We start from the raw sequence: 26,954 nt of genomic DNA, 5'->3' as shown, positions 1-26,954 counted from the left end.
GCGGCTTATAGTGCGGAAAATACGGTAGTTAAATGTTGTTACCCACATACGAAAAGCGAGCAGCACTCTTTGAAACAGGCAATTATTTATCATCAGGCACCTGCAGCACGCCACAATAGAAGAAGAAAAAAAAAAGAGATGGCAACGCCGGCAGCAAACGTGGTACGCGACAAACTAAAAAAGGGAATACTAAAGACCAGGGGAAAAAAGGCCAGAAAAGTTCAGTGGCCTAGTGGTTAGAGTGTCCGCCCTGAGATCGGTAGGTTGTGAGTTCAAACCCCGGCCGAGTCATACCAAAGACTATAAAAATGGGACCCATTACCTCCCTGCTTGGCACTCAGCATCAAGGGTTGGAATTGGGGGTTAAATCACCAAAATGATTCCCGGGCGCGGCCACCGCTGCTGCCCACTGCTCCCCTCACCTCCCAGGGGGTGATCAAGGGTGATGGGTCAAATGCAGAGAATAATCTCGCCACACCTAGTGTGTGTGTGACAATCATTGGTACTTTAACTTTAACTTTAACTTTTTATGAGGTTGTAAATCAGGATGATAGTAATGCTGGCTACGTGATTTGCAAGAGCTGCGACGCTGTTTATGTCTACGACAGTCACAAAACCGGGACATCTAACATGGTGCGTCACATTTGTGCAAAACCCCGAACCTCCACAAACACCCTGAGCATGAGCAGTTTCGTCCGCCGTGATCCCAGAAGAGTGCCACAGGATGTTAAAACAAGATAGAACGCAGCTGCCTGCAGCAGTTTGAGTGGCGCGAGCGCGCTTGGAGGTGCGCTCAGCGCGGCTCCCAGATGATTGCGCACTGGTGTGCGTCTGGGCCGTGACAGCGTGGCACGCATTGAATGTCTCTGCTGCATTGGATCAGTCTCCTTTCTTTAACAGGCAAAAGCTTTATAACCTCACTAATGCCTTGCATCGTCTATATTAGATATATAACAACGGGCGGGTGGCGGATGGCGGGCGGGTGCGGTTTTGATTAAATGTTAGTTCGGGTGGATGGCGGATGGTTGACGACTTTTGTGATGCGGTTGCAGATGAAATAATTGCCTATCCGCGCATCTCTACCGGTTAGCCTTTTCTTTTTTAAAAAAAAAATCTTTTTTCTTACAGGCATGACGGTGAGTCGTCGTCACGTCGTGACATTGCTGGTTTTACGAGCAGAGGAGCATGTTCGGCAGCGCGCGCACACAGAGTACTTACAAGCAGACACAGTGTGTAGACAGTAAAGGGAGAATGGACGCATTTTGGTGTAAAAAAGTCAAGATAAAGGTGACGTTATAACACTGAAACACCCTCAGGAAGAGATGCTTTAAGACATGGCTAATGTCCATCCGCAATCCGCAATGTTTTAGCTACTTCTTAAATCACTAATCCTGGCCTCCATGGCGACAAATGAAGTACGTTTCTTACAAGTAGCATTATCACTGGAGGACGAGGAATAGCTAAACATGCTTCACTACACAGCGTAGGAGGATACAATAGCTCACCGGCGTCACAATGTAAATAAACGCCATGGGTGGACATCCACTGTAATGATACCAAGTACAAGAGCGTATCTAGTCGATACTACTATGATTACATTGATATTTTTTATCGTCACAAAATCTTTTTTCTTGGTAAAAAAAAAAAATCATATTATATTGATAAAGTCAGTAAATATGTCCCTGGACACATGAGAACTTTGAATGTGACCAATGTATGATCCTGTAACTACTTGGTATCAGATCCATACCTAAATGTGTGGTATCATCCAAAACTAATGTCAAGTATCAAAGAAGAGAAGAATAAGTGATTATTACATTTTAACAGAAGTGTAGATAGAACATGTTGAAACAGAAAATAAGCAGATATTAACAGTACCGTATTTTCCGCACCATAAGGCGCCCTGGGTTATAAGCCGCGCCTTCAATGAACGGCATATTTCAAAACTTTGTCCACCTATAAGCCGCCCCGTGTTATAAGCCGCATCTAACTGCGCTAAAGGAATGTCAAAAAAACAGTCAAATAGGTCAGTCAAACTTTAATAATATATTAAAACCAGCGTGATGTGGGCGCGCATGGAATCGTATATCAACATGGACGGAGCTTCGTGAAAAAAGCCACCCGGCCTCTTCGCGTAAACTTAAACTTACCTTAACCACTCGCTCATCTTTTCTTCATTCATCCATCCCTTCGAGTTAGCTTTTATGATGACGCCGGCTGGAAAGGTCTCTTTTGGCAAGGTCTTCCTTTTGAATATCACCATGGGTGGAAGTTTCTGGCCATTAGCATGGCAAGCTAGAACCACAGTGAAGGACGACTTCTCATTCCCTGTGGTGTGAATATTCACCGTACGTGCTCCCGTTGTATCCACAGTGCGGTTCACAGGAATATCAAAAGTCAGTGGAACCTCGTCCATGTTGATAATGTTCTCTGGCCGGATCTTTTTTTCAGCTATCTTGTTTTTACAATATGCACGGAAAGTAGCCAGCTTTTCTTGAAAGTCTTTAGGCAGTTGCTGTGAAATAGTAGTCCCTGTGCGGATGGAGAGATTGCGTCTTTTCATGAACCGGATCCCTGTCGCTTAGTAGGAGCCATTTTGTGGTCTTTACAGATGTAAACACACAAAGGAAATGAAACGTACGGTAATATCTGCGCGCTTTTTCTTCTTCTACGCGGGCGGGTGGTTGCTTACAGTAGAAGAAGAAGCGCTTCCTGTTCTATGGGGGCGGGTGCTTACCTTGGCGGTTGCTTGCGTAGAAGAAGAAGCACTTCCTCTTCGCGGCTGTTTACCGTAGTTGCGAGACCGAAACTTTATGAAAATGAATCTTAATATTAATCCATATATAAAGCGCACCGGGTTAAAAGCCGCACTGTCAGCTTTTGAGTAAATTTGTGGTTTTTAGGTGCGGCTAATAGTGCGGAAAATACGGTAAATGAACAAGTAGATTAATAATAAATTTTTACAGTTTGTCCCTCATAATGTGTACAAAATAATAGGTGTATAAATGACACAATATGTTACTGCATAATTAGGAGTCTTTGTTTGTTTACTTACTACTAAAAGACAAGTTGTCTATTTTATTTAAGGACTAAATGACAATAATAAATATATGTTTCATGTACACTAACATTTCTTGTTTAAATAAAGCCAATAATGACATTTTTATTTAGAAAAGTATTGAAATACATTTTGGTACCGGTACTAAAATATTGGTATCAAGACAACTTTACTTTGAAGGGCTTTTTTTCTTTGGCCTGTCTGCATCAAGAAGGAAAGCGTTGTTGTCGTTTCTGAAGCGGATCATTGACGCGTGTCCCCTTTGGAAAAAGTGCCTTTGTACAACTGTGACGAGACAGGATGATATCGTCTGAACATTGGAGCGCAGAGAAGGATTCAAACAATTTAAAGACCGAATCACGCTCAACAAGAAGGGACCTCACAAACCTGAACTACTACGCCTTGCCAAGTCTGAAGCCAAAATTCAAATAATGATTTGTTCTCCTTTTCTGTCCTCTAGCTGCTCTTCTTCAACATGCCGCTCACCTTCTACCTGTGCTGGACCCTCCACCACCGTTGCCGCGGCAACACCTTCTGCTCCATGCTGCTGCGGCCGGGCTGCCGCTGGCGGAGCGCAGGCGTGCACCTGCTCATGCTGCTGCTGCTCACCTGGCAGGCCCACTCCTGCTACTTCCTGCTGGAGACCTACGGCCCCGTGGCCTTCTTCCTGTCGCCGGTGCGCATGTGGGCGCTCGGAATGGGCGTGCTGCTGGTCTACCGCGCTTGGACATGCCCCGCCCCTTTCCTGGGCAGCAAGAGCATGCCGCTGTCTTGACAGTAAGCCACACACACACACTTTCTCTCTCCCGCCATGTTTAGTGTAATGCTGCAGTGAGCACACGTGTACACCAGGGGTGTCCAAACTTTTTCCACTCTGAAAAATCGATGCACGTGGTGGGCATTTTGTTATTTTTCATTTTCCAAACCAATACAATTATCGGTTTTTTTTTTTGTTTGTTTGTTTTTTTACCTTTAGGGCTCCCCTGAAGTTTGGTGCCGGCAAGTGTCTGTCATAAAAATGTTCAAAATAAGTCATATATTATTTTTTTCAACGCTTTAATTTCTAGATCAACTTCAGGTCTGTCCATCTGAAAAATAAAATACAGTGGAAAATTTTACTTGTAAACAAACTGTTGCGTCACAGTGCACACTATATGGTGAGTTCAAGAACCGCCGAAATTAGTAGGACAAAACGATGTTCACCAAATACTGTCATACTCACAGGGAAGCGGGGAAGAAAAAGGCAAAAACAGCCTAAAATGTGAAAAATGACGAAAATGATGAAATATCCCTCCCAGTGAGTTCCATAAGTCCCGGGAAGAGCCAAAATGACCAAAATGTGAAAAAGGATGACGCAAAGAGAAGCCGGGAAGTAAAAGGAAAAAAGAAGCCAAATGGCCGAAAATGGTCAAAAATCCCTCCTGGGACTGAGTTCCACAAGCCCTGGGAGAGCAAACATGTCAAACCGGTCAAAAAATCATTTTGTACTTAGAAAAAAAAAATCAGCCTTTCTCTGAAAGGCATTTCGTTATTTTTCATTTTCCAAACCAATACAATGTATCGTTATTTTTTTTTTTTTTTTTTACCTTTAGGATTCCTCTGAAGTTTGGTGCCGGGAAGAGTCTGTCATAAAAATGTTCAAAATAAGTCATATATTGTTTTACTTATTATACGCTTTAATCTCTAGATCAACTTCAGGTCTGTCCATCTAAAAAAAAAAAAAAATACACCCAGGAATGACTCACAGGGAAGCGAGGAAGAAAAAGGCAAAAACAGCCCAAAATGTGAAAAATGCCGAAAATGATCAAATATCCCTCCCCAGCTGTGAGTTCCATAAGTCCCGGGAAGAGCCAAAATGACCAAAATGTCAAAAAGGATGACGCACAGGGAAGTAAAAGGAAAAAAGAAGCCAAAAGGCCGAAAATGGTCAAAAATCCCTCCTGGGACTGAGTTCCACAAGCCCTGGGAGAGCAAAAATGCCAAACCGGTCAAGAAGTCATTTTGTACTTGGAAAAATGACAGAGAAAGACTGATTTTTTTTTTCTAAGTACAAAAAGGAGAGAGGCTAAACATCTTACCTACTTTGATTTTCTACTTAGAAAAAAAATCTGCCTTTCAATGAAAGGCATTTTGTTATTTTTCATTTTCCAAACCAATACAATGTATCGGGTTTTTTTAGGGTTTTTTTTTACCTTTAGGGCTCCCCTGAAGTTTGGTGCCGGGAAGAGTCTGTCATAAAAATGTTCAAAATAAGTCATATATTATTTTTGTCAACGCTTTAATCTCTAGATCAACTTCAGGTCTGTCCATCTAAAAAAAAAATACACCCAGGAATGACTCACAGGGAAGCGAGGAAGAAAAAGGCAAAAACAGCCCAAAATGTGAAAAATGCCGAAAATGATCAAATATCCCTCCCCAGTTGTGAGTTCCATAAGTCCCGGGAAGAGCCAAATTGACCAAAATGTGAAAAAGGATGACGCAAAGGGAAGCCGGGAAGTAGAAGGAAAAAAGAAGCCAAAAGGCCGAAAATGGTCAAAAATCCCTCCTGGGACTGAGTTCCACAAGCCCTGGGAGAGCAAACATGTCAAACCGGTCAAAAAATAATTTTGTACTTAGAAAAAAAAAATCAGCCTTTCTCTGTCATTTTACAAAAAGGAGAGAGGCTAAACATCTTACCTACTTCGACTTTCTACTTGGGAAAAAAAATCAGCCTTTCTCTGAAAGGCATTTCGTTATTTTTCATTTTCCAAACCAATACAATATATCGTTGTTGTTTTTTTACCTTTAGGGCTCCTCTGACGTTTGGTGCCGGGAAGAGTCTGTCATAAAAATTTTCAAAATAAGTCATATATTATTTTTTTCAACGCTTTAATCTCTAGATCAACTTCAGGTCTGTCCATTTAAAAAAAAAATACAGTGGAAGATTTTACATGTAAACAAACTGTTGCGTCACAGTGCACACTATATGGTGAGTTCAAGAACCGCCGAAATTAGTAGGACAAAATGATGGTCACCAAATACTGTCATACTCACAGGGAAGCGGGGAAGAAAAAGGCAAAAACAGCCGAAAATGTGAAGAATGCCGAAAATGATCAAATATCCCTCCCCGGCTGTGAGTTCCAAAAGAGCCAAAATGACCAAAATGTCTAAAAGAGCCAAAATGACCAAAATGTCTAAAAGAATGACACACAGGGAAGGTGGGAAGTAAAAGGAAAAAAGAAGGCAAAAGGCCGAAAATGGTCAAAAATCCCTCCTGGGACTGAGTTCCACAAGCCCTGGGAGAGCAAAAATGTCAAACCGGTCAAAAAAATAATTTTGTACTTGGAAAAATGACAAAGAAAGGCTGGGTTTTTTTTCCAAGTACAAAAAGGAGAGAGGCTAAACATCTTACCTACTTCGATTTTCTACTTAGAAAAAAAATCTGCCTTTCTCTGAAAGGCATTTTGTTATTTTTCATTTTCCAAACCAATACAATGTATCGGTTTTTTTAACCTTTAGGGCTCCCCTGAAGTTTGGTGCCGGGAAGAGTCTATGATAAAAATGTTCAAAATAAGTCATATATTATTTTTTTCAACGCTTTAATCTCTAGATCAACTTCAGGTCTGTCCATTTAAAAAAAAAAATACAGTGGAAGATTTTACATGTAAACAAACTGTTGCGTCACAGTGCACATTATATGGTGAGTTCAAGAACCGCCAAAATTAGTAGGACAAAATGATGGTCACCAAATACTGTCATACTCACAGGGAAGTGGGGAAGAAAAAGGCAAAAACAGCCGAAAATGTGAAAAATGCCGAAAATTATCAGCTATCCCTCCCAGTGAGTTCCATAAGTCCCGGAAGAGCCAAAATGTGAAAAAGGATGATGCAAAGGGAAGCCGGGAAGTAAAAGGAAAAAAGAAGCCAAAAGGCCGAAAATAGTCAAAAATCCCTCCTGGGACTGAGTTCCACAAGCCCTGGGAGAGCAAACATGTCAAACCGGTCAAAAAAATCATTTTGTACTTAGGAAAAAATAAATCAGACTTTCTCTGTCATTTTACAAAAGGAGAGAGGCTAAACATCTTACCTACTTCGATTTTCTACTTGGGGAAAAAAAATCAGCCTTTCTCTGAAAGGCATTTTGTTATTTTTCATTTTCCAAACCAATACAATGTATCGTTTTTTTTTTACCTTTAGGGCTCCCCTGAAGTTTGGTGCCGGGAAGAGTCTATCATAAAAATGTTCAAAATAAGTCATATATTATTTTTTTCAACGCTTTAATCTGTAGATCAACTTCAGGTCTGTCCATCTAAAAAAAAAAATACACCCAGGAATGACTCACAGGGAAGCGAGGAAGAAAAAGGCAAAAACAGCCCAAAATGTGAAAAATGCCGAAAATGATCAAATATCCCTCCCCAGTTGTGAGTTCCATAAGTCCCGGGAAGAGCCAAATTGACCAAAATGTGAAAAAGGATGACGCAAAGGGAAGCCGGGAAGTAAAAGGAAAAAAGAAGCCAAAAGGCCGAAAATGGTCAAAAATCCTTCCTGGGACTGAGTTCCACAAGCCCTGGGAGAGCAAACATGTCAAACCGGTCAAAACATAATTTTGTACTTAGAAAAAAAAAATCAGCCTTTCTCTGTCATTTTACAAAAAGGAGAGAGGCTAAACATCTTACCTACTTCGATTTTCTACTTGGGAAAAAAAAATCAGCCTTTCTCTGAAAGGCATTTCGTTATTTTTCATTTTCCAAACCAATACAATGTATCGTTGTTGTTTTTTTTACCTTTAGGGCTCCTCTGAAGTTTGGTGCCGGGAAGAGTCTGTCATAAAAATGTTCAAAATAAGTCATATATTATTTTTTTCAACGCTTTAATCTCTAGATCAACTTCAGGTCTGTCCATCTAAAAAAAATACTGTGGAAGATTTTACATGTAAACAAACTGTTGCGTCACAGTGCACACTATATGGTGAGTTCAAGAACTGCTGAAATTAGTAGGACAAAACGATGTTCACCAAATACTGTCATACTCACAGGGAAGCGGGGAAGAAAAAGGCAAAAACAGCCGAAAATGTGAAAAATTACGAAAATGATCAAATATCCCTCCCAGTGAGATCCATAAGTCCCAGGAAGAGCCAAAATGACCAAAATGTGAAAAAGGATGACGCAAAGGGAAGCCGGGAAGTAAAAGGAAAAAAGAAGCCAAAAGGCCGAAAATGGTCAAAAATCCCTAGGAGCCCTGGGAGAGCAAACATTTCAAACCGGTCAAAACATAATTTTGTACTTAGAAAAAAAAAATCAGCCTTTCTCTGTCATTTTACAAAAAGGAGAGAGGCTAAACATCTTACCTACTTCGATTTTCTACTTGGGAAAAAAAATCAGCCTTTCTTTGAAAGGCATTTTGTTATTTTTCATTTTCCAAACCAATACAATGTATTGTTGTTTTTTTTGTTTTTTTTACCTTTAGGGCTCCTCTGAAGTTTGGTGCCAGGAAGAGTCTGTCATAAAAATGTTCAAAATAAGTCATATATTATTTTTTTCAACACTTTAATCTCTAGATCAACTTCAGGTCTGTCCATCTAAAAAAAAAATACAGTGGAAGATTTTACTTGTAAACAAACTGTTGCGTCACAGTGCACACTATACGGTGAGTTCAAGAACCGCCGAAATTAGTAGGACAAAATGATGGTCACCAAATACTGTCATACTCACAGAGAAGTGGGGAAGAAAAAGGCAAAAACAGCCAAAAATGTCAAAAATGATCAAATATCCCTCCCCGGCTGTGAGTTCCAAAAGAGCCAAAATGACCAAAATGTCTAAAAGAATGACACACAGGGAAGGTGGGAAGTAAAAGGAAAAAAGAAGCCAAAAGGCCAAAAATGGTCAAAAATCCCTCCTGGGACTGAGTTCCACAAGCCCTGGGAGAGCAAAAATGTCAAACCGATCAAAAAAATCATTTTGTACTTGGAAAAATGACAGAGAAAGGCTGTTTTTTTTTTCCAAGTACAAAAAGGAGAGAGGCTAAACATCTTACCTCCTTCGATTTTCTACTTAGAAAAAAAATCAGCCTTTCTCTGAAAGGCATTTTGTTATTTTTCATTTTCCAAACCAATACAATGTATCGTTTTTTTTAACCTTTAGGGCTCCCCTGAAGTTTGGTTCCGGGAAGAGTCTGTCATAAAAATGTTCAAAATAAGTCATATATTATTTTTTTAATCTGTAGATCAACTTCAGGTCTGTCCATCTAAAAAAACTACTGTGGAAGATTTTACATGTAAACAAACTGTTGCGTCACAGTGCACACTATATGGTGAGTTCAAGAACTGCTGAAATTAGTAGGACAAAACGATGTTCACCAAATACTGTCATACTCACAGGGAAGCGGGGAAGAAAAAGGCAAAAACAGCCGAAAATGTGAAAAATGACGAAAATGATCAAACATCCCTCCCCAGCTGTGAGTTCCATAAGTCCCGGAAGAGCCAAAATGTGAAAAAGGATGATGCAAAGGGAAGCCGGGAAGTAAAAGGAAAAAAGAAGCCAAAAGGCCGAAAATAGTCAAAAATCCCTCCTGGGACTGAGTTCCACAAGCCCTGGGAGAGCAAACATGTCAAACCGGTCAAAAAAATCATTTTGTACTTAGGAAAAAAAAAATCAGACTTTCTCTGTCATTTTACAAAAAGGAGAGAGGCTAAACATCTTACCTACTTCGATTTTCTACTTGGGAAAAAAAATCAGCCTTTCTCTGAAAGGCATTTCGTTATTTTTCATTTTCCAAACCAATACAATGTATCGTTTTTTTTGTTTGTTTTTTTTACCTTTAGGACTCCTCTGAAGTTTGGTGCCGGGAAGAGTCTGTCATAAAAATGTTCAAAATAAGTCATATATTATTTTTTTCAACGCTTTAATCTCTAGATCAACTTCAGGTCTGTCCATCTAAAAAAAATACTGTGGAAGATTTTACATGTAAACAAACTGTTGCGTCACAGTGCACACTATATGGTGAGTTCAAGAACTGCTGAAATTAGTAGGACAAAACGATGTTCACCAAATACTGTCATACTCACAGGGAAGCGGGGAAGAAAAAGGCAAAAACAGCCGAAAATGTGAAGAATGCCGAAAATGATCAAATATCCCTCCCCGGCTGTGAGTTCCAAAAGAGCCAAAATGACCAAAATGTCTAAAAGAGCCAAAATGACCAAAATGTCTAAAAGAATGACACACAGGGAAGGTGGGAAGTAAAAGGAAAAAAGAAGGCAAAAGGCCGAAAATGGTCAAAAATCCCTCCTGGGACTGAGTTCCACAAGCCCTGGGAGAGCAAAAATGTCAAACCGGTCAAAAAAATAATTTTGTACTTGGAAAAATGACAGAGAAAGGCTGTTTTTTTTTTCCAAGTACAAAAAGGAGAGAGGCTAAACATCTTACCTACTTCGATTTTCTACTTAGAAAAAAAATCTGCCTTTCTCTGAAAGGCATTTTGTTATTTTTCATTTTCCAAACCAATACAATGTATCGGTTTTTTTAACCTTTAGGGCTCCCCTGAAGTTTGGTGCCGGGAAGAGTCTGTCATAAAAATGTTCAAAATAAGTCATATATTATTTTTTTCAACGCTTTAATCTCTAGATCAACTTCAGGTCTGTCCATTTAAAAAAAAAAATACAGTGGAAGATTTTACATGTAAACAAACTGTTGCGTCACAGTGCACATTATATGGTGCGTTCAAGAACCGCCAAAATTAGTAGGACAAAATGATGGTCACCAAATACTGTCATACTCACAGGGAAGTGGGGAAGAAAAAGGCAAAAACAGCCGAAAAAGTGAAAAATGCCGAAAATGATCAAATATCCCTCCCCGGCTGTGAGTTCCAAAAGAGCCAAAATGACCAAAATGTCTAAAAGAATGACACACAGGGAAGGTGGGAAGTAAAAGGAAAAAAGAAGGCAAAAGGCCGCAAATGGTCAAAAATCCCTCCTGGGACTGAGTTCCACAAGCCCTGGGAGAGCAAACATGTCAAACCGGTCAAAAAAATAATTTTGTACTTGGAAAAATGACAGAGAAAGGCTTTTTTTTCCCCAAGTACAAAAAGGAGAGAGGCTAAACATCTTACCTACTTCGATTTTCTACTTAGAAAAAAAATCTGCCTTTCTCTGAAAGGCATTTTGTTATTTTTAATTTTCCAAACCAATACAATGTATCGGTTTTTTTTAGGTTGGTTTTTTTACCTTTAGGTCTCCCCTGAAGTTTGGTGCCGGGAAGAGTCTATCATAAAAATGTTCAAAATAAGTCATATATTATTTTTTTCAACGCTTTAATCTCTAGATCAACTTCAGGTCTGTCCATCTAAAAAAAATACAGTGGAAGATTTTACATGTAAACAAATTGCTGCGTCACAGTGCACACTATATGGTGAGTTCAAGAACCGCCGAAATTAGTAGGACAAAATGATGGTCACCAAATATGTCATACTCACAGAGAAGTGGGGAAGAAAAAGGCAAAAACAGCCGAAAATGTGAAAAATGCCGAAAATGATCAAATATCCCTCCCCGGCTGTGAGTTCCAAAAGAGCCAAAATGACCAAAATGTCTAAAAGAATGACACACAGGGAAGGTGGGAAGTAAAAGGAAAAAAGAAGGCAAAAGGCCGAAAATGGTCAAAAATCCCTCCTGGGACTGAGTTCCACAAGCCCTGGGAGAGCAAAAATGTCAAACCGATCAAAAAAATCATTTTGTACTTGGAAAAATGACAGAGAAAGGCTGTTTTTTTTTTCCAAGTACAAAAAGGAGAGAGGCTAAACATCTTACCTACTTCGATTTTCTACTTAGAAAAAAAATCTGCCTTTCTCTGAAAGGCATTTTGTTATTTTTCATTTTCCAAACCAATACAATGTATCGGTTTTTTTTAGGGGTTTTTTTTACCTTTAGGGCTCCCCTGAAGTTTGGTGCCGGGAAGAGTCTGTCATAAAAATGTTCAAAATGAGTCATATATTATTTTTGTCAACGCTTTAATCTCTAGATCAACTTCAGGTCTGTCCATCTAAAAAAAAAAATACAGTGGAAGATTTTACATGTAAACAAACTGTTGCGTCACAGTGCACACTATATGGTGAGTTCAAGAACCGCCGAAATTAGTAGGACAAAATGATGGTCACCAAATACTGTCATACTCACAGAGAAGTGGGGAAGAAAAAGGCAAAAATAGCCGAAAATGTGAAAAATGCTAAAAATGATCCCTCCCCGGCTGTGAGTTCCAAAAGAGCCAAAATGTCTAAAAGAATGACACACAGGGAAGGTGGGAAGTAAAAGGAAAAAAGAAGCCAAAAGGCCAAAAATGGTCAAAAATCCCTCCTGGGACTGAGTTCCACAAGCCCTGGGAGAGCAAAAATGTCAAACCGGTCAAAAAAAATCATTTTGTACTTGGAAAAATGACAGAGAAAGGCTGGTTTTTTTTCCCAAGTACAAAAAGGAGAGAGGCTAAACATCTTACCTACTTCGATTTTCTACTTAGAAAAAAAATCTGCCTTTCTCTGAAAGGCATTTTGTTATTTTTCATTTTCCAAACCAATACAATGTATCGTTTTTTTTTAGGTTGTTTTTTTTACCTTTAGGGCTCCCCTGAAGTTTGGTGCCGGGAAGAGTCTCTCATAAAAATGTTCAAAATAAGTCATATATTATTTTTTTCAACGCTTTAATCTCTAGATCAACTTCAGGTCTGTCCATCTAAAAAAAAAAATACTGTGGAAGATTTTACATGTAAACAAACTGTTTACAGTTTACAGTGCACACTATATGGTGAGTTCAAGAACCGCCGAAATTAGTAGGACAAAATGATGGTCACCAAATACTGTCATACTCACAGAGAAGTGGGGAAGAAAAAGGCAAAAATAGCCGAAAATGTGAAAAATGCTGAAAATGATCCCTCCCCGGCTGTGAGTTCCAAAAGAGCCAAAATGTCTAAAAGAATGACACACAGGGAAGGTGGGAAGTAAAAGGAAAAAAGAAGCCAAAAGGCCAAAAATGGTCAAAAATCCCTCCTGGGACTGAGTTCCACAAGCCCTGGGAGAGCAAAAATGTCAAACCGGTCAAAAAAAATCATTTTGTACTTGGAAAAATGACAGAGAAAGGCTGTTTTTTTTTCCCAAGTACAAAAAGGAGAGAGGCTAAACATCTTACCTACTTCGATTTTCTACTTAGAAAAAAAATCTAACTTTCTCTGAAAGGCATTTTGTTATTTTTCATTTTCCAAACCAATACAATGTATCGTTTTTTTTTAGGTTTTTTTTTACCTTTAGGGCTCCCTGAAGTTTGGTGCCGGGAAGAGTCTGTCATAAAAATGTTCAAAATAAGTCATATATTATTTTTTTCAACGCTTTAATCTCTAGATCAACTTCAGGTCTGTCCATCTAAAAAAAAAATACAGTGGAAGATTTTACTTGTAAACAAACTGTTGCGTCACAGTGCACACTATATGGTGAGTTCAAGAACTGCCGAAATTAGTAGGACAAAATGATGGTCACCAAATACTGTCATACTCACAGGGAAGCGGGGAAGAAAAAGGCAAAAACAGCCGAAAATGTGAAGAATGCCGAAAATGATCAAATATCCCTCCCCGGCTGTGAGTTCCAAAAGAGCCAAAATGACCAAAATGTCTAAAAGAATGACACACAGGGAAGGTGGGAAGTAAAAGGAAAAAAGAAGGCAAAAGGCCAAAAATGGTCAAAAATCCCTCCTGGGACTGAGTTCCACAAGCCCTGGGAGAGCGAAAATGTCAAACCGGTCAAAAAAATCATTTTGTACTTTGAAAAATGACAGAGAAAGGTTTTTTTTTTTCTAAGTACAAAAAGGAGAGAGGCTAAAGATCTTACCTACTTCGATTTTCTACTTAGAAAAAAAATCTGCCTTTCTCTGAAAGGCATTTTGTTATTTTTCATTTTCCAAACCAATACAATGTATCGTTTTTTTTTAGGTTGTTTTTTTTTACCTTTAGGTCTCCCCTGAAGTTTGGTGCCGGCAAGTGTCTGTCATAAAAATGTTCAAAATAAGTCATATATTATTTTTTTCAACGCTTTAATCTCTAGATCAACTTCAGGTCTGTCCATCTAAAAAAAAATACAGTGGAAGATTTTACATGTAAACAAACTGTTGCGTCACAGTGCACACTATGGTGAGTTCAAGAACCACCGAAATTAGTAGGACAAAATGATGGTCACCAAATATGTCATACTCACAGAGAAGTGGGGAAGAAAAAGGCAAAAACAGCCGAAAATGTGAAGAATGCCGAAAATGATCAAATATCCCACCTTCCAAAAGAGCCAAAATGACCAAAATGTCTAAAAGAGCCAAAATGACCAAAATGTCTAAAAGAATGACACACAGGGAAGGTGGGAAGTAAAAGGAAAAAAGAAGCCAAAAGGCCAAAAATGGTCAAAAATCCCTCCTGGGACTGAGTTCCACAAGCCCTGGGAGAGCAAAAATGTCAAACCGGTCAAAAAAATCATTTTGTACTTTGAAAAATGACAGAGAAAGGCTTTTTTTTCCTAAGTACAAAAGGAGAGAGGCTAAACATCTTACCTACTTCGATTTTCTACTTAGAAAAAAAATCTGCCTTTCTCTGAAAGGCATTTTGTTATTTTTCATTTTCCAAACCAATACAATGTATCAGTTTTTTTTAGGTTGTTTTTTTTACCTTTAGGTCTCCCCTGAAGTTTGGTGCCGGCAAGAGTCTGTCATAAAAATGTTCAAAATAAGTCATATATTATTTTTTTCAACGCTTTAATCTCTAGATCAACTTCAGGTCTGTCCATTTAAAAAAAAAAATACAGTGGAAGATTTTACATGTAAACAAACTGTTGCGTCACAGTGCACACTATATGGTGAGTTCAAGAACCGCCGAAATTAGTAGGACAAAATGATGGTCACCAAATACTGTCATACTCACAGAGAAGTGGGGAAGAAAAAGGCAAAAACAGCCGAAAATGTGAAGAATGCCGAAAATGATCAAATATCCCTCCCCGGCTGTGAGTTCCAAAAGAGCCAAAATGACCAAAATGTCTAAGAGAGCCAAAATGACCAAAATGTCTAAAAGAATGACACACAGGGAAGGTGGGAAGTAAAAGGAAAAAAGAAGCCAAAAGGCCAAAAATGGTCAAAAATCCCTCCTGGGACTGAGTTCCACAAGCCCTGGGAGAGCAAAAATGTCAAACCGGTCAAAAAAATCATTTTGTACTTTGAAAAATGACAGAGAAAGGCTTTTTTTTTCTAAGTACAAAAGGAGAGAGGCTAAACATCTTACCTACTTCGATTTTCTACTTAGAAAAAAAATCTGCCTTTCTCTGAAAGGCATTTTGTTATTTTTAATTTTCCAAACCAATACAATGTATCGGGGTTTTTTAGGGTTTTTTTTTACCTTTAGGGCTCCCCTGAAGTTTGGTGCCGGGAAGAGTCTGTCATAAAAATGTTCAAAATAAGTCATATATTATTTTTTTTAATCTCTAGATCAACTTCAGGTCTGTCCATCTAAAAAAAATACTGTGGAAGATTTTACTTGTAAACAAACTGTTGCGTCACAGTGCACACTATATGGTGAGTTCAAGAACCGCCGAAATTAGTAGGACAAAACGATGTTCACCAAATACTGTCAAACTCACAGGGAAGCGGGAAAGAAAAAGGCAAAAACAGCCAAAAATGTGAAAAATTACGAAAATGATCAGCTATCCCTCCCAGTGAGTTCCATAAGTCCCGGAAGAGCCAAAATGTGAAAAAGGATGATGCAAAGGGAAGCCGGGAAGTAAAAGGAAAAAAGAAGCCAAAAGGCCGAAAATAGTCAAAAATCCCTCCTGGGACTGAGTTCCACAAGCCCTGGGAGAGCAAACATGTCAAACCGGTCAAAAAAATAATTTTGTACTTAGGAAAAAAAAAATCAGCCTTTCTCTGTCATTTTACAAAAAGGTGAGAGGCTAAACATCTTACCTACTTCGATTTTCTACTAGGCATTTCGTTCTTTTTCATTTTCCAAACCAATACAATGTATCGTTTTTTTTTTGTTGTTGTTTTTTTTTTACCTTTAGGACTCCTCTGTGAGTCATATTGGACCAAAACTACAACAACAACAAAATCTGTCTGGAGCTGCAAAAAGTTAAAAGCCTTATGTAAGTGTTGTAATGAAGGGAAAACATTAAGTTAGGGTTAGGGTTAGGGTTGGGGTTAGGTTTGGGGGTTAGGGTTAGGGTTAGGTTTTGGGTTATGGTTTGGGTTATGGTTAGGGTTGGGGTTGGGGCTAGGGTTAGGGTTAGGGTTAGGGTTGCTGATCCCGTCCTAAACAATACTATGAAAACTAAACCTGGACATACTTTAGGGTTAGGGTTAGGGTTGGGGTTAGGGTTAGGGTTTGGGTTATGGTTAGGGTTATGGTTAGCGTTGCAGACCCCCACCCTAAACAATACTATGAAAATTAAACCTGGACATACTTTAGGGTTGGGGTTGGTGTTGGGGTTAGGATCAGGGTTAGGGTTAAGGTTAGGGTTAGGGTTGGGGTTAGGGTTAGGGTTATGGTTGGGGTTTAGGGTTAGGGTTAGGGTTGGGGTTGGTGTTGGGGTTAGGATTAGGGTTAAGGTTAGTGTTAGGGTTAGGATTGCTGACCCCCACCTTAAACAATACTATGAAAACTAAACCTGGACATACTTCAGGGTTAGGGTTTAGGGTTAGGGTTAGGGTTAGGGTTGGGTTAGGGTTGGTGTTGGGGTTAGGGTTAGGATTAGGATTAGGGTTAGGGTTGGGGTTGGGGTTGGGGTTTGGGTTATGGTTGGGGTTAGGGTTAGGGTTGGTGTTGGGGTTAGGGTGAGATAACTCCTGGAAATTACTGTCTTAAAACTGCCAAAGGTTAAAGGAAAGGACAGGTGCTACGTGTGGGTCGCAGCTTACTGCCAGGTTCGTTCTCCAAGGATGCAAACGGACGACTCCGGACAGGACCTGCAGGTAGGAACATGATTTAATCTTAAAAAACACTCGAGGTACAAAACAGAAAACAAACCGACGGAACATTGGAAGCTAAGGCTACTGCTTAGCACAGACTAAAGACAAGCAAAACCTAGGTAGCAGCAGCGGGAAGCAAACAAAGAAGTCAGGGCGAGTGACTGGCAAAGGCAGGCTTAAATAATGTCTGTTGATTAGAAGCAGGTGAGCGTCCCGAACACCAGAGGCAGGTGAGAATCATAAGTAGCCATGGTAACAAACTCAGGAGGTGCACAAGCAGGAACTAAAGGAGTCCAAAACTAACCGAAAACACAAAACCTGATCCGGACCACGGATCATGACAACAGACTGTCTTCTTCTAATGGATTTATTACAATCTTTGCAAGCTGGGCAACGTTTGCTGTGGTCTGGAACAACATGGCACACAATGTGAAATGCAGCCAATATTCCTTACAGATAATGTGTCATGAGACGTGCAAATATAAATGAGGACATAAGTCAAATATAGCTACAAACGATGCAATATGTAAAAGGAGCTAGCCTAAATAGCATGTTAGCATGGATTATTAGCACTCCACACAGGTCAATAACAGCAACAGAGCTCGCCTTTGTGTTCACGCACAGCATAAAATGTTTGGTGGACGAAATGAGACAAAGAAGGAGTGGCATAAAACACGTCTTTCTGTGGCAGCGTCGGAGAAAGTTGTGCATGTAAACCAACTACAGTGAGTTCAAGGACCACCAGAATTAGTGGGACAAAACGGCACTGGCCGAATACTCTCATCAGTGAAGCATACCAATCAATCAATCAATCAATCAATGTTCACTTATATAGCCCTAAATCAGGAGTGTCTCAAAGGGCTGCACAAGCCACAACCACAACATATGAAACAGTGGTAGTTCTAACAATTAGGAGGGTTTGTGTCATGTTTGTTCTCCTACAGAAACATTACTAAAACAAGAAATATATATTTCCCCCCATCTTTTTCCATTTTTGAAAAAGCTCCATGGTTAGGGTTAGGGTTGCTGACCCCCGCCCTAAACAATACTATGAAAATTAAACCTGGACATACTTTAGGGTTAGGGTTAGGGTTAGGGTTAGGGTTTAAGGTTAGGGTTAGGTTTGGGGGTTAGGGTTAGGTTTTGTGTTATGGTTAGGGTTGGGTTTAGGGTTAGGGTTGGGGTTGGGGTTAGGGTTAGGGTTAGGGTTGCTGACCCCGTCCTAAACAATACTATGAAAACTAAACCTGGACATACTTTAGGGTTATGGTTAGGGTTATGGTTAGCGTTGCAGACCCCCACCCTAAACAATACTATGAAAATTAAACCTGGACATACTTTAGGGTTAGGGTTGGGGTTGGGGTTGGGGTTAGGGTTAGGATTAGGGTTAGGGTTAGGGTTAGGTTTGGGGGTTAGGGTTAGGTTTTGGGTTTTGGGTTATGGTTAGGGTTGGGTTTAGGGTTAGGGTTGGGGTTGGGGTTAGGGTTAGGGTTGCTGACCACGTCCTAAACAATACTATGAAAACTAAACCTGGACATACTTTAGGGTTAGGGTTAGGGTTAGGGTTTGGGTTATGGTTAGCGTTGCAGACCCCCACCCTAAACAATACTATGAAAATTAAACCTGGACATACTTTAGGGTTAGGGTTAGGGTTTGGGTTATGGTTAGAGTTTAGGGTTGGGGTTAGGGTTGGGGTTATGGTTGGGGTTTAGGGTTAGGGTTGGGGTTGGGGTTGGGGTTAGGATTAGGGTTAGGGTTAGGATTGCTGACCCCCACCTTAAACAATACTATAAAAACTAAACCTGGACATACTTCAGGGTTAGGGTTTAGGGTTGGGGTTAGGATTAGGGTTAGGGTTAGGGTTAAGGTTAGGGTTAGGGTTGGGGTTGGGGTTAGGGTTAGGGTTAGGATTGCTGACCCCCACCTTAAACAATACTATGAAAACTAAACCTGGACATACTTTAGGGTTAGGGTTGGGGTTAGGGTTGGGGTAAGGGTTAGGGTTAGGGTTGGGGTTAGGGTTAGGATTAGGGTTAGAGGGTTGGGGTTGGGGTTAGGGTTGGGGTAAGGGTTGGGGTTAGGGTTGGGGTTAGGGTTAGGGTTAGGCATAAAGAAAAAGAGTTGGTTAGGGTTAGGGTTAAGGTTGGGGTTAGGGTTGGGGTTGGGGTTAGGGTTAGAATTAGGGTTGGGGTTGGTGTTAGGGTTAGGGTTGGGGTTAGGGTTAGGGTTAGGATTAGGGTTAGGGTTAGGCATAAAGAAAAATAATTGGTTAGGGTTAGGGTTGGGGTTGGAGTTAGGGCTAGGATTAGAGTAAGGGTTAGGGGTTAGAGGGTTAGGGTTGGGGTAAGGGTTAGGGTTGGGGTTAGGATTAGGGTTAGGGTTGGGGTAAGGGTTAGGGTTGGGGTTAGGGTTAGGCATAAAGAAAAGAGTTGGTTAGGGTTAAGGTTGGGGTTAGGGTTGGGGTTAGGGTTAGGGTTGGGGTTGGTGTTAGGGTTAGTGTTGGTGTTAGGGTTGGGGTTAGGGTTAGGATTAGGGTTAGGGTTAGGCATAAAGAAAAATAATTGGTTAGGGTCAGGGTTGGGGTTGGGGTTGGAGTTAGGGCTAGGATTAGGGTAAGGGTTAGAGGGTTAGGGTTGGGGTAAGGGTTAGGGTTGGGGTTAGGGTTGGGGTTAGGGTTAGGGTTAGGCATAAAGAAAAAGAGTTGGTTAGGGTTAAGGTTGGGGTTAGGGTTAGAATTAGGGTTAGGGTTGGTGTTAGGGTTAGGGTTGGGGTTAGGATTAGGGTTAGGCATAAAGAAAAAGAATTGGTTGGGGTTAGGGTTGGGGTTGGAGTTAGGGCTAGGATTAGGGTTAGGGTTAGGGTTTAGATTAGGGTTAGGGTTAGGGTTTGGATTAGGGTTAGGGTTAGGCATAAAGAAAAAGAGTTGGTTAGGGTTAGGGTTGGGGTTAAGGTTAGAATTAGGGTTAGGGTTGGTGTTAGGGTAAGGGTTGGGGTTAGGGTTAGGGTTAGGCATAAAGAAAAATAATTGGTTAGGGTTGGGGTTGGGGTTAGGATTAGGGCAAGGGTTGGGGTTAGGGTTGGGGTTGGTGTTGGGGTTAGGGTTGGTGTTGGGGTTAGGGTTAGGATTAGGGTTAGGGTTAAGGTTAGGGTTAGGGTTGGTGTTGGGGTTAAGGTTAGGATTAGGGTTAAGGTTAGGGTTAGGTTTAGGATTGCTGACCCCCACCTTAAACAATACTATGAAAACTAAACCTGGACATACTTTAGGGTTAGGGTTTAGGGTTGGGGTTAGTGTTAGGGTTAGGGTTAGGATTAGGGTTAGGTTTAGGGTTAGGGTTAGAGGGTTAGGGTTAGGGTTAGAGTTGGGGTTGGGATTAGGGTTTGGGTTATGGTTGGGGTTTAGGGTTAGGGTTAGAGTTAGGGTTATGGTTAGGGTTTAGGGTTAGGGTTGGGGTTAGGAATAGGGTTAGAGTTTGGGTTATGGTTAGGGATAGGGTTAGGGTTAGGGTTAGGATTAGGGTTAGGGTTAAGGTTGCTGACCCGCGCCCTAAACAATACTATGAAAATTAAACCTGGACATACTTTAGGGTTAGGTTTGGGGATAGGGTTAGGGTTAGGCTTAGGGTTAGGGTTACGGTTAGGGTTGCTGACCCCCGCTTTAAACAATACTATGAAAATTAAACCTGGACATACTTTAGGGTTAGGCTTAGGGTTAGGGTTAGGGTTAGGGTTGCTGACCCCCGCTTTAAACAATACTATGAAAATTAAACCTGGACATACTTTAGGGTTAGGGTTAGGCTTAGGGTTAGGGTTACGGTTAGGGTTGCTGACCCCCGCTTTAAACAATACTATGAAAATTAAACCTGGACATACTTTAGGCGGCATGGCGTAGTGGGTAGAGCAACCGTGCCAGAAACCTGAGGGTTGCAGGTTCGCTCCCCGCCTCTTACCATCCAAAAATCGCTGCCGTTGTGTCCTTGGGTGGGACACTTCACCCTTTGCCCCCGGTGCCACTCACACCGGTGAATGGAATGATGAATGATAGGTGGTGGTCGGAGGGGCCGTTGGCGCAAATTGCAGCCACGCTTCTGTCAGTCTACCCCAGGGCAGCTGTGGCTATGAAAGTAGCTTACCACCACCAGGTGTGACTGAATGATGGGTTCTACATGTAAAGCGACTTTGGGTACTTAGAAAAGCGCTATATAAATCCCAGTTATTATTATTATTATTATTACTTTAGGGTTAGGGTTAGGGTTGCTGACCCCCGCCTTAAACAATACTATGAAAATTAAACCTGGACATACTTTAGGGTTAGGGTTAGGATTAGGGTTGGGGTTAGGGTTAGAGGGTTAGGGTTTAGGGTTAGGGTTGGAGTTGGGGTTGGGGTTGGGATTAGGGTTAGGGTTTGGGTTATGGTTGGGGTTTAGGGTTAGGATTAGGGTTAGGGTTAGGGTTAGGGTTAAGGTTGCTGACCCGCGCCCTAAACAATACTATGAAAATTAAACCTGGACATACTTTAGGGTTAGGTTTGGGGATAGGGTTAGGGTTAGGGTTGGGGTTAGGGTTTAGGGTTAGGGTTAGGTTTAGGGTTAGGGTTACGGTTAGGGTTGCTGACCCCCGCTTTAAACAATACTATGAAAATTAAACCTGGACATACTTTAGGGTTAGGGCTAGGGTTAGGGTTGGGGTTGGTGTTGGGGTTAGGGTTAGGGTTAGGGTTGGTGTTGGTGTTGGGGTTAGGGTTAGGATTGCTGACCCCCACCTTAAACAATACTATGAAAACTAAACCTGGACATACTTTAGGGTTAGAGTTTAGGGTTGGGGTTGGGGTTGGGGTTAGGATTAGGGTTAAGGATTAGGGTTAGGGTTAGGGTTAGGGTTAGGATTAGTGTTAGGGTTAGGGTTAGGGTTGGAGTTGGAGTTGGAGTTGGAGTTGGAGTTGGAGTTAGGGTTAGGGTTAGGGACTCCTCTGTGAGTTCCATAAGTCCCGGGAAGAGCCAAAATGACCAAAATGTCAAAAAGGATGACGCACAGGGAAGTAAAAGGACAAAAGAAGCCAAAAGGCTGAAAATGGTCAAAAATCCCTCCTGGGACTGAGTTCCACAAGCCCTGGGAGAGCAAAAATGCCAAACCGGTCAAAAAGTCATTTTGTACTTGGAAAAATGACAGAGAAAGACTGATTTTTTTTTTTCTAAGTACAAAAAGGAGAGAGGCTAAACATCTTACCTACTTCGATTTTCTACTTAGAAAAAAAATCTGCCTTTCTCTGAAAGACATTTTGTTATTTTTCATTTTCCAAACCAATACAATGTATCGGGTTTTTTTTTTTTTTTTTTTTACCTTTAGGGCTCCTCTGAAGTTTGGTGCCGGGAAGAGTCTGTCATAAAAATGTTCAAAATAAGTCATATATTATTTTTTTCAACGCTTTCATCTCTAGATCAACTTCAGGTCTGTCCATCTAAAAAAAATACTGTGGAAGATTTTACATGTAAACAAACTGTTGCGTCACAGTGCACACTATGGTGAGTTCAAGAACTGCTGAAATTAGTAGGACAAAACGATGTTCACCAAATACTGTCATACTCACAGGGAAGCGGGGAAGAAAAAGGCAAAAACAGCTGAAAACGTGAAAAATTACGAAAATGATCAAACATCCCTCCCCGGCTGTGAGTTCCATAAGTCCCGAGAAGAGCCAAAATGACCAAAATGTGAAAAAGGATGACGCAAAGGGAAGCTGGGAAGTAAAAGGAAAAAAGAAGCCAAAAGGCCGAAAATGGTCAAAAATCCCTAGGTGCCCTGGGAGAGCAAACATGTCAAACCGGTCAAAAAATCATTTTGTACTTAGAAAAAAAAATCAGCCTTTCTCTTTCATTTTACAAAAAGGAGAGAGGCTAAACATCTTACCTACTTCGATTTTCTACTTGGGGGAAAAAAATCTGCCTTTCTCTGAAAGGCATTTTGTTATTTTTCATTTTCCAAACCAATACAATATATCGTTGTTGTTTTTTTACCTTTAGGGCTCCCCTGAAGTTTGGTGCCGGGAAGTGTCTGTCATAAAAATGTTCAAAATAAGTCATATATTATTTTTTTCAACACTTTAATCTCTAGATCAACTTCAGGTCTGTCCATCTAAAAAAAAAAATACAGTGGAAGATTTTACTTGTAAACAAACTGTTGCGTCACAGTGCACACTATGGTGAGTTCAAGAACCGCCGAAATTAGTAGGACAAAATGATGGTCACCAAATATGTCATACTCACAAAGAAGTGGGGAAGAAAAAGGCAAAAACAGCCGAAAATGTGAAAAATGACGAAAATTATCAAATATCCCTCCCAGTGAGTTCCATAAGTCCCGGGAAGAGCCAAAATGACCAAAATGTGAAAAAGGATGACGCAAAGGGAAGCCGGAAAGTAAAAGGAAAAAAGAAGCCAAAAGGCCGAAAATGGTCAAAAATCCCTAGGAGCCCTGGGAGAGCAAACATGTCAAACCGGTCAAAAAATCATTTTGTACTTAGAAAAAAAAAAATCAGCCTTTCTCTGTCATTTTACAAAAAGGAGAGAGGCTAAACATCTTACCTACTTCGATTTTCTACTTGGGGGAAAAAAATCTGCCTTTCTCTGAAAGGCATTTTGTTATTTTTCATTTTCCAAACCAATACAATGTATCGTTGTTTTTTTTACCTTTAGGACTCCTCTGAAGTTTGGTGCCGGGAAGAGTCTGTCATAAAAATGTTCAAAATAAGTCATATATTATTTTTTTCAACGCTTTAATCTCTAGATCAACTTCAGGTCTGTCCATCTAGAAAAAAAAAAAAAATACACCCAGGAATGACTCACAGGGAAGCGGGGAAGAAAAAGGCAAAAATAGCCCAAAATGTGAAAAATGCCAAAAATGATCAAATATCCCTCCCAAGGTGTGAGTTCCATAAGTCCAGGGAAGAGCCAAAATGACCAAAATGTGAAAAAGGATGACGCAAAGGGAAGCCGGGAAGTAAAAGGAAAAAAGAAGCCAAATGGCTGAAAATGGTCAAAAATCCCTCCTGGGACTGAGTTCCACAAGCCCTGGGAGAGCAAACATGTCAAACCGGTCAAAAAATCATTTTGTACTTAGAAAAAAAAATCAGCCTTTCTCTGTCATTTTACAAAAAGGAGAGAGGCTAAACATCTTACCTACTTCGATTTTCTACTTGGGAAAAAAAAATCAGCCTTTCTCTGAAAGGCATTTTGTTATTTTTCATTTTCCAAACCAATACAATATATCGTTGTTGTTTTTTTTTACCTTTAGGGCTCCTCTGAAGTTTGGTGCCGGGAAGAGTCTGTCATAAAAATGTTCAAAATAAGTCATATATTGTTTTTTTCAACGCTTTAATCTCTAGATCAACTTCAGGTCTGTCCATCTAAAAAAAAAATACAGTGGAAGATTTTACTTGTAAACAAACTGTTGCGTCACAGTGCACACTATATGGTGAGTTCAAGAACTGCTGAAATTAGTAGGACAAAACGATGTTCACCAAATACTGTCATACTCACAGAGAAGTGGGGAAGAAAAAGGCAAAAACAGCCGAAAATGTGAAGAATGCCGAAAATGATCAAATATCCCTCCCCAGCTGTGAGTTCCAAAAGAGCCAAAATGACCAAAATGTCTAAAAGAATGACACACAGGGAAGGTGGGAAGTAAAAGGAAAAAAGAAGGCAAAAGGCCGAAAATGGTCAAAAATCCCTCCTGGGACTGAGTTCCGCAAGCCCTGGGAGAGCAAAAATGTCAAACCGATCAAAAAAATAATTTTGTACTTGGAAAAATGACAGAGAAAGGCTGTTTTTTTTTCCAAGTACAAAAAGGAGAGAGGCTAAACATCTTACCTACTTCGAATCAGCCTTTCTCTGAAAGGCATTTTGTTATTTTTCATTTTCCAAACCAATACAATGTATCGTTTTTTTTTAACCTTTAGGGCTCCCCTGAAGTTTGGTGCTGGGAAGAGTGTCATAAAAATGTTCAAAATAAAAAGAATTGGTTAGGGTTGGGGTTAGGGTTGGAGTTAGGGTTGGGGTTAGGGTTAGGGTAAGGGTTAGGGTTAGGGTTAGGGTTTGGATTAGGGTTAGGGTTTGGATTAGGGTTAGGGTTAGGCATAAAGAAAAATAATTGGTTAGGGTTAGGGTTGGGGTTAGGATTAGGGTAAGGGTTGGGGTTAGGGTTGGGGTTGATGTTGGGGTTAGGGTTAGGGTTGCTGTTGGGGTTAGGGTTAGGATTAGGGTTAGGGTTAAGGTTAAGGTTAGGGTTAGGGTTGGTGTTGGGGTTAGGGTTAGGGTTAAGGTTAGGGTTAGGTTTAGGATTGCTGACCCCCACCTTAAACAATACTATGAAAACTAAACCTGGACATACTTTAGGGTTAGGGTTAGGGTTGGGGTTAGGGTTGGGGTTAGGGTTAGGATTGCTGACCCCCACCTTAAACAATACTATGAAAACTAAACCTGGACATTAGGTTTAGGGTTAGGGTTTAGGGTTGGGGTTGGTGTTGGGGTTAGGGTTAGGATTAGGGTTAGGGTTAAGGTTAGGGTTAGGGTTAGGGTTAGGGTTGGAGTTGGAGTTGGAGTTGGGGTTAGGGTTAGGGACTCCTCTGTGAGTTCCATAAGTCCCGGGAAGAGCCAAAATGACCAAAATGTCAAAAAGGATGACGCACAGGGAAGTAAAAGGAAAAAAGAAGCCTAAAGGCCGTAAATGGTCAAAAATCCGTCCTGGGACTGAGTTCCACAAGCCCTGAGAGAGCAAACATGTCAAACCGTTCAAAAAATCATTTTGTACTTAGAAGAAAAAATCAGTCATTTTTCCAAGTCCAAAAAGGAGAGAGACTAAACATCTTACCTACTTCCATTTGACTACTAAAGAAAAAACTGCGTGGCAGTTTGAGTCAACATTGCAACTTTAGCTTGTTACATTTTCCACTTTTGATCTGTTTTTGTTGTAGTGTTTGGAAAATGGGCCAATAAAAAATGAGCTGCAAATGGCCCCCGGGGGGGGCCACACGTTGAACACCTCTGGTGCACACGCATTAAAAAGTCAACTTTGTATTGTTTACATGAGCTTTAGCGCTTTCTCCCCCCCCCCCTCAAAGTGTTGCCTTGGCCCGCCGCCACCTCGCCACTGCCAAAGGACGAGTCCAAGAAGCCCTCGTAGTGACAGCTGGACGTGCCAACAGCAAAACAATCAATAAGAACCTTGTTTACACTCTTCTCTCGCCTGACATCATATCAGCACATCCTCCCTCTCACGTCACCACGGCCAGACAGCTGAGTCTCAGGAAGCCTCTGGAGGATGTCAGGACATTTTTATACTCCACTAAGAAAAGAGGAATAGAGAACGAGCGCTGGCTTTCGGAAAAGAACAAAGGTGAATGTGTTTTAGCTGTGAAATGCTGTTTTTATTTATGATGATCATTTAGTGGGATTATGCACTGGGGAGGGAAATGATTCTAACATTGTACAAAGTACTTCTTCTAGTGGCCATAGAAACATGTCTTCTTCATCCCAAACATAGCTTTTAAGAAGAGAATATGTGTGAAGTTGCACCCCCATCAAGGCATCCATCCATCCATCCATCCATCTTCTTCCGCTTATCCGAGGTCGGGTCGCGGGGGCAGCAGCTTAAGCAGGGAAGCCCAGACTTCCCTCTCCCCAGCCACTTTGTCCAGCTCCTCCCGGGGGATCCCGAGGCGTTCCCAGGCCAGCCGGGAGACATAGTCTTCCCTACGTGTCCTGGGTCTTCCCCGTGGCCTCCTACCGGTCGGACGTGCCCGAAACACCTTCCTAGGGAGGCGTTCGGGTGGCATCCTGACCAGATGCCCGAACCACCTCATCTGGCTCCTCTCCATGTGGAGGAGCAGCGGCTTTACTTTGAGCTCCCCCCGAATGGCAGAGCTTCTCACCCTATCTCTAAGGGAGAGCCCCTTAGCCACTCGGCGGAG

General features: G+C 41.0%; 1 protein-coding gene across 2 annotated transcripts in view; it reads left to right on the top strand.

Annotated features, from left to right (window-relative positions):
- Positions 1 to 26,954, top strand: part of tmem62 (transmembrane protein 62) — a 98,992-nt gene extending 72,038 nt beyond the window's left edge. The window contains exons 14-15 of one of the 2 annotated variants that reach the window (XM_061969205.2): positions 3,519 to 3,835; positions 26,106 to 26,954. In XM_061969205.2, the coding sequence (XP_061825189.1) occupies positions 3,519 to 3,833 (315 nt within the window). In that variant the 3' untranslated portion in view covers positions 3,834 to 3,835; positions 26,106 to 26,954. Of the gene's footprint in view, positions 1 to 3,518; positions 3,836 to 26,105 lie in introns of those variants that run through there. The other variant, XR_009816067.1, reaches the window with a different exon arrangement.

This window comes from Nerophis lumbriciformis, linkage group LG08 (assembly GCF_033978685.3).
Source record: "Nerophis lumbriciformis linkage group LG08, RoL_Nlum_v2.1, whole genome shotgun sequence".
In the NCBI taxonomy this organism is placed as follows: Eukaryota; Metazoa; Chordata; class Actinopteri; order Syngnathiformes; family Syngnathidae; genus Nerophis; species Nerophis lumbriciformis.
Note: the sequence above shows the minus strand (reverse complement) of the source record. Positions and strands in the feature narration are given on the sequence as shown.